Source organism: Anabrus simplex, chromosome 5 (genome assembly GCF_040414725.1).
Source record: "Anabrus simplex isolate iqAnaSimp1 chromosome 5, ASM4041472v1, whole genome shotgun sequence".
In the NCBI taxonomy this organism is placed as follows: domain Eukaryota; kingdom Metazoa; phylum Arthropoda; class Insecta; order Orthoptera; family Tettigoniidae; genus Anabrus; species Anabrus simplex.
The window spans coordinates 429,228,842-429,242,517 of NC_090269.1; the positions used below are offsets into that span (position 1 = coordinate 429,228,842).

A 13,676-nucleotide genomic window follows, 5' to 3' on the forward strand; every position below is an offset into this window, starting at 1 on the left:
ATATGATTAGTGAGAAGTTTCGAACAGTAGACAGTAAGCAGGTTCAGGATATAGAAAGTGAATGGGTGGCATACAGGGATGCTGTAGTAGAAACAGCAAGGGAATGCCTAGGAACAACTGTGTGTAAAGATGGGAAAAGGCGAACATCTTGGTGGAATGATGAAGTGAGAGCAGCCTGTAAACGTAAAAAGAAGGCTTATCAGAAATGGCTCCAAACAAGGGCCGAGGCAGACAGGGATTTGTACGTAGATGAAAGAAACAGAGTGAAACAAATAGTTGTTGAATCCAAAAAGAAGTCATGGGAAGATTTCGGTAATAACCTGGAAAGGCTAGGTCAAGCAGCAGGGAAACCTTTCTGGACAGTAATAAAGAATCTTAGGAAGGGAGGGAAAAAGGAAATGAACAGTGTTTTGAGTAATTCAGGTGAACTCATAACAGATCCCAGGGAATCACTGGAGAGGTGGAGGGAATATTTTGAACATCTTCTCAATGTAAAAGGAAATCATCATGGTGGTGTTGCAAACAGTCAAGCTCATGGGGAGGAGGAACATGATGTTGGTGAAATTATGCTTGAGGAAGTGGAAAGGATAGTAAATAAACTCCATTGTCATAAGGCAGCAGGAATAGATGAAATTAGACCTGAAATGGTGAAGTATAGTGGGAAGGCAGGGATGAAATGGCTTCATAGAGTAGTCAAATTAGCGTGGAGTGTTGGTAAGGTACCTTCAGATTGGACAAAAGCAGTAATTGCACCTATCTATAAGCAAGGGAACAGGAAGGATTGCAACAACTATCGAGGTATCTCATTGATTAGTATACCCGGCAAAGTATTCACAGGCATCTTGGAAGGGAGGGTGCGATCAGTCGTTGAGAGGAAGTTGGATGAAAACCAGTGTGGTTTCAGACCACAGAGAGGCTGTCAGGATCAGATTTTCAGTATGCGCCAGATAATTGAAAAATGCTACGAGAGGAATAGGCAGTTGTGTTTATGTTTCGTAGATCTAGAGAAAGCATATGACAGGGTACCGAGGGAAAAGATGTTCGCTATACTGGGGGACTATGGAATTAAAGGTAGATTATTAAAATCAATCAAAGGCATTCATGTTGACAATTGGGCTTCAGTGAGAATTGATGGTAGAATGAGTTCTTGGTTCAGGGTACTTACAGGAGTTAGACAAGGCTGTAATCTTTCACCTTTGCTGTTTGTAGTTTACATGGATCATATGCTGAAAGGTATAAAATGGCAGGGAGGGATTCAGTTAGGTGGAAATGTAGTAAGCAGCCTGGCCTATGCTGACGACTTGGTCTTAATGGCAGACTGTGCCGAAAGCCTGCAGTCTAACATCTTGGAACTTGAAAATAGGTGCAATGAGTATGGTATGAAAATTAGCCTCTCGAAGACTAAATTGATGTCAGTAGGTAAGAAATCCAACAGAATTGAATGTCAGATTGGTGATACAAAGCTAGAACAGGTCGATAATTTCAAGTATTTAGGTTGTGTGTTTTCCCAGGATGGTAATATAGTAAGTGAGATTGAATCAAGGTGTAGTAAAGCTAATGCAGTGGGCTGGCAGTTGCGATCAGCAGTATTCTGTAAGAAGGAAGTCAGCTCCCAGACGAAACTATCTTTACATCGGTCTGTTTTCAGACCAACTTTGCTTTATGGGAGCGAAAGCTGGGTGGACTCAGGATATCTTATTCATAAGTTAGAAGTAACAGACATGAAAGTAGCAAGAATGATTGCTGGTACAAACAGGTGGGAACAATGGCAGGAGGGAACTCGGAATGAGGAGATAAAGGCTAATTTAGGAATGAACTCGATGGATGAAGCTGTAGGGCCTACGCATAAACCGGCTTCGGTGGTGGGGTCATGTGAGGCGAATGGAGGAGGATAGGTTACCTAGGAGAATAATGGACTCTGTTATGGAGGGTAAGAGAAGTAGAGGGAGACCAAGACGACGATGGTTAGACTCTGTTTCTAACGATTTAAAGATAAGAGGTATAGAACTAAATGAGGCCACAACACTAGTTGCAAATCGAGGATTGTGGCGACGTTTAGTAAATTCTCAGAGGCTTGCAGACTGAACGCTGAAAGGCATAACAGTCTATAATGATAATGTATGTATGTATGTATGTATGTATAAAAGATTATGCATCCAGGAATGGCACAAAATTCCTAACACATAATTCCAAAAGTTTGATATCCTTTTCCAGGCTGTATGAAAAATTAATGAAAAACTAAGGCCATCTAGGTCGACGTGAGGCAATATTACAAGTATCTTGACTCGACTGAGACAATTTCAGTTGTGCCATCGAGATTGTAATTAATAGTACTGCAGATAGCAGTGACAATTGTGAAAGTGATATTTCTGAGAATTCATGCTAGGAACAAGATTTGCATTGAGAAATGTTATATATTGTGTGTGTGTGACAGATTTGTTGGCTTAAGATAATCAAGGTTTAGAAAATTCATATCGATCATATTATCCAATTCAATTCAGATTTCATTTCCATTCAGTTGGCAGTATTATCAGAACAGGGGTAGCTCCCCCCTTACTCCTCACCACCGTAAAACGAAGTATCACTACAAGTTTCGCGGATAATAGATTGTTAAGTGCATCAGCACTATTTTTTAACTTAAGAACCAGGAGATTGCTTTGGACTGCAATCAAGCAAAGGGGGACTGGGGCATAAGCAGCTGTTAGGCCTTAGGCCTCTAGGATTCTGTATGGTGATAGCAGTGCACTCTATGTTGGAAAGTGGCAAAAAACTGAATTAATTTATCATGCCAGTTAGTGAAAAAGGCCATTGGTCTGGACTGGTTAGCCCCAGCTTCTGACCAAACCATTGGTCTGGATTGGTTAGGTCTGGCTAGTGACAAAACCATTGGTCTGGATTGGTTAGGTCTGGTTAGTGACAGAACCATTGGACTGTCACCAAGCAAAGGGGGTCTGAGGGCGTACGCACCCAGGTTAGAGTCGTGAAGCGGCTGTTAGGCAGTCATGAAAAAACAGTACTAATGGTACATCCATCCAGAGGAAAGACTGATGGAGTTACTAATAACCCAGTTAGCTACTAGGCCTACCTTAAAATTTGACAAGAATTAAGTTTATGATTTTGATGGTCAAACTACTAAACCTTAAAATTTGACAAAAATTAAGTTTATGATTTCAATGGTCAAACTACTAATAAAAATACTTTAATAAATTACATACATGGCCTTGCACTGATCCATCTCCATCCTCAGAATCTTCACTTCCATAATATTGCTGAATCTTTGTTTCTAATGCTGTTGCATCAGCACCTCTAACGGTATCTATCTTCGTCTGAAAAATAGTTTGCATGACGGTTATAATCGAACAAGAAAGACTAACTGACCTTTCAACAACACAAATTTATTACAAAAGGCAACCTTATTTCTGTAAAATATAAAAGTTGGCATTGCAGAAACTCCTTGACCAGCTGCAGTTTCCTGACATTTATCCACATCAACTTTCATAAATACTGCTCGAGTGTACTTCCTAGCTAATTGTTCAAAGACAGGAGCAATTCTTTGACAAGGACCACACCTGAAAAAGGAAAATAAAAGGCAATAAATATAACTTACAAATAATGAAGTCCACAGCATACTTACAAAAATCGAAACGAGTTCGGAAATGTAGGTATACCAAAATGGGTTTTAAAAAAGCAACGTACATTTAAATCTTATAGCAACTGTATTGTAACTTTTGATGTGATTCCACATACTACATATGAGTTGATTATGTAAGTTACAGAAGATAGGAGTAAAATTTTGTAAATAATATAAATTTATTAAGGATGAGCTGTGTGTTTAATAGAAAAAATCGTTAATGTAAATTGTATAATACTGCATTTTAGGAAAAATGTCTTATTTTCTTTTTAATTTAAAATTTATTTGTTGAGAACAATGTATGTTTGTGTATCATTTGCCACCGAGGTAGACACCTCATCTGCAAATAAAGTGTTTTGATTTGATGTACGGAAGATCACAATCACAGAATGACGTGTTTTAACCTAACACCCGTACTCACCAACTAGCTGTGTAGTCAACGACAACGAGTTTAGTACCAGATGAAGCCATTTCACTTTGAAAATGGGTGTCATCATTGATAACTCTAATAGATCCCATAATTATCAATGCTAATTCTTCCTAACTAATTTTATAAGGAATTATGCTACCGTATTTACAGAGCTGATCCCCAATTTAGGATAAAAAGACAGATCAGCCAAAGAGAATAAGATCAGCTGCTGGAATGACTGGCATTCGTTGCATTTGTTTTCGAAAGATATTAGCAAAGAACATAGACCAAGGATGTTTCTGTAAATGACAGGTACTTTCAAAGAATAATCTATTCGATTTCTCTATATAGCCAAGCAAGTTTGAGCGATATTATTATATGTCTATAGGCACGTGAAGGAACGTGGAGTGGAAAAGGTTCACTATAATATCGAAAAATATGAAAAAATAGAGTTGTTCAAAAATTCTCTCTATTTCGTTTAAAGTTGGTTATAATAGAAGATTTCCGCGTTTCACCAAAGAGCAGGAATGATGTAGGGGCGTAACCTCTTGTTCATGCACTGAATATTCTTTGCTTTGTTGGCGTGAATTTCAATATGGCGCTTGTTTATGTTGATAGTGACCCTTGGTAATGTCAAAAAAGGAGGAATTAAACTGGAGAGTGTTTAAATAGCATTTTTTGCATTGGATAGGGTTTCATAAGTTTTAGTAAAATTTATATTTCTGAATTTTGTTGGGAGTCTTTAGAAGTGCTAGTGGACGTCATTTGTATTTTCTGATTTATTTTTTAGGTTAAGTGAACATGAAGCTTGTGAAAAGCTATATCGTGAAATTATGGAACAGCTCACTATTCGAAGTGGTGAGCAGAAAACTTCTCAGTCATACTCTCGCCTATCTGCAGCCATCAGAATACGGATGAAACAGTATTCTTCCGAAGTTTTACAGCTAAAGGAGAAATTGACATTGGCATCGTCATCAGGTACAATGTATCCTTTCAGACTCTACTCTAAGGCTAATATCGAGTGAATGTGAACGTCACAAATTATGCCCTTAACTTGGAATAACTGAGCTGCTTTGGAGATTAAAGCGTGGGCTGATTCAAAAAAATAATACTTGCGAGTGCGATAGTGTCCTCGTACTTGTATGTCTTTTATGTATCCGCGCTTGTCTTTGTGTCTTCTGTACTGTTTATCCTTTGTTGGAGTAAGTATCCTCTCTATTTTTTTGCTGGTTTATAATGATTTGTCACATGTTCTTCGTTTTCTGCTCGCTGTATGAAGTTTGGTTTCTGTCTCTCCCCAGTTCATGTGTTTATCATAAGTTCTTCTTACCTTAAAACCGTTAGAATGAAGGGCTTTGTGGCCCCTTAGTCAGAGTGGGTGCTCGTCCACCTTAGAGAGCTGGAGAGAATGTTAGAATGAAGGGCTTTGTGGCCCCTTAGTCAGAGTGGGTGCTCGTCCACCTCAGAGAGCTGGAGAGAATGTTAGAATGAAGGGCTTTGTGGCCCTTTAGGCAGATTGGGTGCCCGTCTACCTCAGAGAGCTGGAGAGAAGAAATGAACTCATCAAGTACCAAGAAGAATTGTTTTAGAACGATATTATTGATAATAGAAGTTAACAAGGATGTCAGTTGTTGAATGTATTTAATTTGCTGCTTTTTGTTCTATGCTCTCATGTTTGTGTCAGTCCATATGTCATCTAGTCCTAGTCCAGTTGTTTTTTGTTTTGTTTTTCTGTTTGATTCTACAGTATAAACCCACTTATAATAATATATATATTGCAGCTAATTGCCATATAGGCCTACAAAGAATAAACAAAATCATTGAATTCTACCACCTTGCCGACTCTCAGAAATAGAATGGAATTGCTAGGCGGGCAATAATTCCATTGTGGAGATTTATCTCCCGTATGCAGTTATCATACTGTGCCTCATATGTAGGCTTCTGATAAGCTCACCTGCATACACCCAGCATCAGTGGGTAGGGTCTGACACATCCCACTCTGACGAGTCTAGTGTCAGACCTAAGACGAAACGCTGGTTAATAGAGCAAACGCCTGAAAAGCCTTACATCTGATTGTTTTTCTCAGAAATAGGACAAGAAAATATAAAGAACAAGAACCAAAATAACAAGTTAAACCCCTTAACACTTACCTTAAGTACGACGATTAAGTACCCAGAGACCATGAATCAGAATAAATCTTGGTATGGCATAAATTGCTAATCTACAATTAAAGAAAACAAGTTTCTCGTAGTGAACATAATTTACGTATTTATTTTATTGAATTAGAATTAAATCATTACTAGTTGGGAAAACGTCTAAGAAAAGAAAACCACCCAAACTTAGTTACAATAAATTAAATCTAGAGATTAAACCTTAATGTATTGTCCGGGTGGAGAAATAAAATTAAATTATACATTTGCATAACTTCCAAACAACCAAAAACTCTTGTGAAATTATTGACATGTTTCATGCATCTCGTCTTCCAGTAATATGTTCTTTTAGAAATATTTCTTTAACTTATACAAACATTTCATTACTCTGAGAGGACCTAGGCAGAATAAATGATCACCACGGAGATTCCACGTGGCCTCCAGTGATTGCCTCGCGGATCAGAAAATAGCAGGCTTAAACAGACAGAAAGACAGAAAAATATAAACACCAAAGAAAGGCAAGAGTGTATTCTGTCCGAAGGCAGGTCCGAACCTCCGCAGAGATGTGCCTGAGCGAGAGTTTACGTACAGTAGGGTGGCCAGTTTCTTTCTGCTCCTCCATTCCCTTACCCCCACTAACAGCGCGTGGCAACCCATCCACTTCTTAACCACGCCCAGTGTTGCTTAACTTCGAAGATCTCACGGGATCCAGTGTGTCATCATGGCTACGGCCGTTGGCAGCACCAAAGAGGAAGAGGGATAAATAAAATTACATTAAAGCAAGGATAGCTAGACAAAAAAATCACCAAGAAGCAGGACAATATCTGCACGTCATTAAAAGTCACAATTCCACCAATCAACATCAACAATCACTATCATCAACGCGACCAGTTACCATGGTGACGTAAACACGCCAAGAGACCTTGGCAACCACAAAAGCATGAACCAAAACAACAATGGTCCAACAAGAAAGGTATCAAGGGACAAAGAATAAACTTAGAACTACTCGGTAAAAATAAAATAAGGAGAAACAGACGTTAGCAAGAAATAAAAACGAATCAAGACTGGTACCCAAGTGAAATCTCGTGTAGTTTTAAAAATTTATACACAGAGTAGTTTCATAGATTTGCTCAATAGTATTAATTTGTAAATTATTTCAATTAATCACACGCTTTCTTTTCACGAAGGAGTACAATTTGGAAACCCAACTTAGAGGAAATTAAGGTAACTTAAAAAAATAGTGGGACGACTTAACAAATTGAAGACCCACGACGATTCCGAAGATGAAAGAATTTCAGCTCATTTTTCTTCACGCAGCAGGAAGCAGATGCAAGATAGAAATGAAGAAGAGACTTACTTGCAGTGTTGGTGTTTGCAGAAGCATGCTAGCATCCATTATTCACATAAATGAAATATTCTTGAAGTTACTAAATTCATAATAAAAAATTGAGACGTTCTCCCAGTCTCATAAGGCAGCACTAAGGACTAAATCCTTATGCAAAACACTGTTATCCAGTATCCATGTGGTAGATCGAAACCCGATCTAGAAGTGCGAACAAAACACTTCTTGATTCCATCATGCTCCAGTGATAACTCATGGTGTCGCACGCCTACAATCAGCATGCACCTCCAACCAGGAAGGTTCCAAGCCCCGTGATTGGCCGAAGAAGGAGAGGGAGAGACTCGTTCTCAATGTAACACCACCAGTTAGGTCAAGAGATCGTACAAGAGGCAATTTTAAGAATTACAAGAGAAAACATTAAAGCAGTATAAGAGCATAACCACACTGACGAAGATGCTATCAAATAAATAATGTGAGCAAAGCCACGCAGGAAGTAATAGTGGAATACAAGGCGGAAATAATTTCCAAATGATACCAATTTCAGCAGCACGAATGCCATTTCAAAAATATGTCTCGGAAGAACAATAAACACATTACCAACGTGACACAATGCAGAACCTAATTTTAGAGGAATTTTCCTTCCTGTACACCGTGGTACGTGATAACGATCACACTGCTTCCCGCACAAAACACACATGCATCCCTCATTTGGTGAGTGATACTTCGTCGTGGAGCATAGTTTGAAATGAAACCATTCACAGCTAGTCTTGTTACGTAGTTTGCTTCCTTCCATTTGTCGTTTATCATCGCTTCTGCACTGTAGAAGTCCAGCCAGATTTCCAATTTCTTTCTCTGATGTTCGCGAAGTAAATATTGGTATGCTGGAGTTGATGGGAGAGAGAGTTTTTCCCACATTTCCTCCAAAAACATTATTTCCCTAGTTAGCTCATACACCAGTCTCGAAGAGGTAAATTTTGAAATAAACCCACTTATATGAGACCTGATGATGAAAGTCTCTGTGTTAACCGAGGCACTTGTTTTGTTAATGTAATACATTAAATTAATTGTTAAATTCAGAATGATGTGTCTAAACTTCTGCTGAGTTGTGCTATGCCTTCATTGTAAACTAATAATAATAATAATAATAATCGTATGGCCTCAGCTACCGTGTGCAGACATTTCAATTTGACGCCATCTGGCTGTCTGCTCGTCAATTTCGACGTTCCGTTTTACTCTAGGCCCCCACTAGATGGCAGACCGAGTAAACCGAAACTCTCTTGGGCGTCTATGACTGAGATTTAATGAATTTTGTCGGGTAAACACCAAATGTGTCACCAGAGATCTTTTACATGCCGACATCGTACGACATGGAGCGTCGAATGGACTTTTTTCCGCCCTTCAAAAATCCGACTACCTCTGCCGGGTTTGAACCCGCTATCTTGGGATCCGGAGGCCGACACTCTACCGCTGATCCACAGAGGCAGCTATTGTAAACTGAAGGAAACATACATGTACTACTGAACAATAGGTTTGGCAATATTGGAGGCATTCATGGATCTTCGTGCTTGGTTCTGTCAATTTTTAGCAAGTTACTAGGGCCTACTCTGTTAACGCTAGGAAGTCCACGTGTGGCCTCCTCAAGCACACTGCTCTGATATTGTAGACTTATCAGGCCTAGTTGTTTAAGGAACACTGTCATATTTAATAACATATTTATTATTGTCGCCATAAGACCTATCTGTGTGGGTGCGATGTAAAGCCACTAGCAAATATATATATATATATATATATATATTTATTGCAGCTAATTGCCATGTACAAAGAATAAACAAAATCATTCAATGCAAACTTAATTAGGGGAATTTTTCTTCCTGCACACTTTAGTACGTGATAACGATCACACTGCTTCCCGCACAAAGCACACATGCATCCCTCATTTGGCGAGTGATACTTTAATACTAATATAAATGGTCTGTTATTGGACATCACAAATTTTCCAGCTAACTCATTCCTGATTGCCAGAGCTTTTTCCCAGTGTGCTAAGTTGGGCTCATCAGTTGGTAAATAGCACACCCACCAAGACGCATGGCTAGTACTTACTGTGGACGCCACCGCGTAGGCTACTTGGAGCCATCGGCAGTGCCAGTGCACTATGGGAGACTTTGTCTCATTACCAAAAATTAGTGCCTGCCTGGCCATCAGATGATATAGATGTTGATTCCCCGAGGGAACCTGAAATATTTGTCCCGAATGAGTAAATTTATAATACCAATATAGTGGTCCGTTATTGGACGTTATAAATTGTCCAGGTAATTCATTCTACTTGGAGCCTGGATTTTCTTGAAGTATAATAGTAGTGAGTGAGTGTGATCTGTACATTATGCCTCGTTGAATAGTGGTTAACAATCTTACCGCGCCGATGACCTTCGATAGTAGGCCCCTTAAAACAGCAAGCAAGCAACAATCTTACCTTCCACCCTTGACGTCCCGGGTTTGATCGCTGCTCTGTCATTATTAGTCTGATGTTGCAGACTGGATTGAGAATTTTCTTTTATGGTAGTTAGTAGCAAGAAACTCACATATGTGATTTCTAAAGTGGCATGTTGGTTGACTAATGTTAGTTGCCCCTTGGAGTGAAATGTATAAAGATGCCATTATCATCTGGTTGGTTTTGCAAAAGAAAATGTACTTGTAATAGAAACTGTGCTGTGTGAAATGTATGGAGAACCATATGAAGTAAGAGGTCTTTGCCATGAATTAGCCTAGCAGTAAAAATGAAAAGCAAGAAACTCCAGTATATGTCTCTTTCAAAACCTGAACAAAGGTGTGCCAGTTGCAGAAAGCATGTTTGTACCAAGCACAGTGTGAAAATGGGTGTATGCCTAAGTGTAACAGGGCGTAACACATTAAACGCTAGACTGTTGCATTTGATGGAAAAATATGTTTTTGAGGTAGAGTGCAATATATTCTACGTTGCTAGCATGTAGAATCCATATTGAGTTGAATTTCACATTTATTAAATAATAAAACATGTTTCAGAGGTAAAAAATTTCAACATTTCTAAACTAAGAACATGGTTTGCTGCACATTTCGTCTTGTTTTCTTAAGCGATGTACCCTCAGGTAAGTTGGTACTGTACTTATTAATTGCTTTCTTATAACCAGAACAGATGCTAAATACACTGTCTTCCTTCACACACTGTTAGAACATTTGAGGAAGCAGAAAGGAGATCTCGTCAAGTGGAACTACTGCAAAGTCGAGAGATACAGCTGCAACGCCTCTTTAATGACAGGTACGGTCCATTCTTATTTTTATTCTTCTTATTCTTATACTTCTTTTCTCTGGCCTTTTTATATTTATCTGGGGTCAGCACTCTTGTGGATTAAACCCTGTTTTGATGGCTGGATGCCCTTCCTGATGCAGACTCTATGTTTTTTTTTTTGTTTTTGTTTACAATTGGCTTCATTACACGTTATGAGTCTCATTATGATAGCCGTTTTGGAGTACAGAATGTAAAGTTTCAAACAAATTTATTAAAAAAACCACCATTCCAATACTTTACAATCTTTAAGTTTAAGATACAAATATTACATATATGTTAAAATGGGACATGTTTCGCTTAGGCTTTGTAAGCATCTTCAGCCATACTTAATCGAAAGCTAAGTCAGGGCCCTGAACTGGGTTTCTCATTAAAGTATAATACATGCTTTAATACAAGATAAAACAGTTATAAAAATCTAGTCTATGGAGAAAGTGATGCTTATTATGCAATTAAAATGTAATAATGAACTTGTCATAGTATTATATGTACAAGGAATGAATACTAGTGTTTGTTGGTTGGTTATTATGACTATGTCTCGTTCTACAAATAACCAGCTTGTACATATAATACTATGACAAGTTCATTATTGAATTTTAATTGCATTTTAAGCATCGCTTCCTCCATAGACTAGATTTTTATGACTGTTTTACCTTGTATTAAAGCATGTATTATACTTTAATGAGGAACCCAGTTCAGGGCCCTGACTTAGCTTTAGATTAAGTATGGTTGAAGATGCTTACAAAGCCTAAGCGAAACATGTCCCATTTTAACATATATGTAATATTTGTATCTTAAACTTAAAGATTGTAAAGTATTGGAATGGTGGTTTTTTTAATAAATTTGTTTGAAACTTTACATTTGGCTTTATGTTGCATTGACACAGATAGCAATGAGATAGGAAAGGCGTAGGAGTAGGAAGGAAGCAGCCATGACCTGAATTAAAGTGCAGCCCGACATTTGCCTGGTGTGAAAATGGGAAACCATGGAAATCCATCGTCAGGGCTGCCAACAATGGGATTTGAACCCACTGTCCCCCAAATGCAAGTTTACAGCTGTGCGCCACTAACCGCATGGTCAACTCACTCAGTCCAACTCTTTGTAGAGGGACGTATTTACCATTGCATGTTTCTGTAGTGGTTTATAGTGTGTATGTACCGAGGTGGCTGTGCGTGGGTCTTTCCTCCTTTTAATGAACTGTTTGTACTCATTAAATATATAATGATATGGCAGTACTGTGTCTCCCATTGAGTGTGAGTTTCATCAATAAAGGATTATATAGATGATTTATAGTATAATAATAATTTCGTGTGGCTATTTCTAGCCGGGTGCAGCCCTTGTAAGGCAGACCCTCCGATGAGGATGGGCGGCATCTGCCATGTGTAGGTAACTGCATGTTATTGTGGTGGAGGATAGTGTACTGTGTGGTGTGTGAGTTGCAGGGATGTTGGCGACAGCACAATCACCCAGTCCCTAAGCCAAGGGAATTAACCATTTAAGGTTAAAATCTCCAGCCTGCCCGGGAATCAAACCCAGGACCCTCTGGACCAAAGGCCAGCATGCTAACCATTTAGCCATGGAGTCAGACATTATTTATAGTGGAACCTATATTAAATGGACAGTGATAACCTCACAAAGAAAACAATTGTGAACACTGTTTTCTGAGAAAAAAAAGGTATTTTCTTTCTTTTCTTATTACTTGGGTTATTTGATAACAACAACTGAAGTTCAACAAGTGGGATGTATAGCTTAAAAGCTTGGAAATTTACAATAAAGGAGCTTATGAGCTTAGAAAATTTATAGTATGGAGAGAAGAACTCCCATCGTGAATAAGTCAGTCAGAGATTGCAAACCAGTAGGGCTTATAAATTATAAAGATATATTAGCCTGTACATAACCAAGAGAGAATAGAATAAATACAGTTTGGAAAAATAAGCCTTAACTTCTAGACTAAAATTATATAGGATGGGTCTCAAACTCTGAAGCTAATTTTACAATTGTACATTCCGAAAAATCTTTTATTGGGCCAGGAGATTACGTTATTGTTAATTGTCTAACACCACTGACACTTAAAGCAGCAAATACCTTCGCTACCGGGCGAGTTGGCCGTGTGGTCAGGGGCACACGGCTGTGAGCTTGCATCTGAGAGATACTGGGTTCAAATCTCACTGTCGACAGCCCTGAAGATGGTTTTCCGTGGTTTCCCATTTTCACACCAGGCAAATGCTGGGTCTGTACCTTAATTAAGGCCACGGCCGCTTCCTTCCAACTCCTATGCCTTTCCTATTCCTTCGCCGCCATAAGACCTATCTGTGTCGGTGCGACGTAAAGGAATTAGCAAAAAAAAGAAAATAATACCTTCGCTACCCTTATCTTCTGGGGAAGCACGCTCAAAGAAGGATCGAAAGATCCATGAAGTTTACAGAGGCCAAAGTCCATGCTATATGGCCATGAAAAGAGAGAGAGAATAAAAATTTAAGGAAAGGGAGATATAAAGGTACACTAGAAAGGCTGTGAACAAAGTATGAATAATGGAGGCTGAAATACTTAAGCACTCCAGTATTTAACCCTGTAAGGTTTACTGGTTATTTAAAAAACCACCAGCTATTATTACACTTTCCTCACTTACTTTTCATTGACACCTACCCTCTTGCATTTATTGACCTTCATAAGGAGCATAGAGATGATTTTGAGAGGTATTTCATCTTTTAGCAGGTTGGGAATCATGAATTTGATGTGTTTTTGTTCAAAGTGGTTACTCAGATAACCGGTATCACTCTGGGACCTGGCCTTCTGGACAGCTATGTAGTTACAGTTTACAAACT

General features: G+C 38.7%; 2 protein-coding genes across 2 annotated transcripts in view; one reads left to right on the forward strand and one right to left on the reverse strand.

Moving 5' to 3' along the window:
- Txl (Thioredoxin-like) overlaps positions 1-4,287 on the reverse strand; it is a 51,096-nt gene extending 46,809 nt beyond the window's left edge. The window contains exons 1-3 of the mRNA XM_067148769.2: positions 4,053-4,287; positions 3,413-3,569; positions 3,216-3,326 (exon numbers count right to left, since the gene is read on the reverse strand). Of these exons, the coding sequence (XP_067004870.1) occupies positions 3,216-3,326; positions 3,413-3,569; positions 4,053-4,150 (366 nt within the window). The 5' untranslated portion in view covers positions 4,151-4,287. The remainder of the gene's footprint in view (positions 1-3,215; positions 3,327-3,412; positions 3,570-4,052) is intronic.
- A 269-nt stretch (positions 4,288-4,556) lies between these two features.
- Syx8 (syntaxin 8) overlaps positions 4,557-13,676 on the forward strand; it is a 65,506-nt gene continuing 56,386 nt past the window's right edge. Inside the window, exons 1-3 of the mRNA XM_067148770.2 lie at positions 4,557-4,667; positions 4,831-5,025; positions 10,738-10,824. Of these exons, the coding sequence (XP_067004871.1) occupies positions 4,636-4,667; positions 4,831-5,025; positions 10,738-10,824 (314 nt within the window). The 5' untranslated portion in view covers positions 4,557-4,635. The remainder of the gene's footprint in view (positions 4,668-4,830; positions 5,026-10,737; positions 10,825-13,676) is intronic.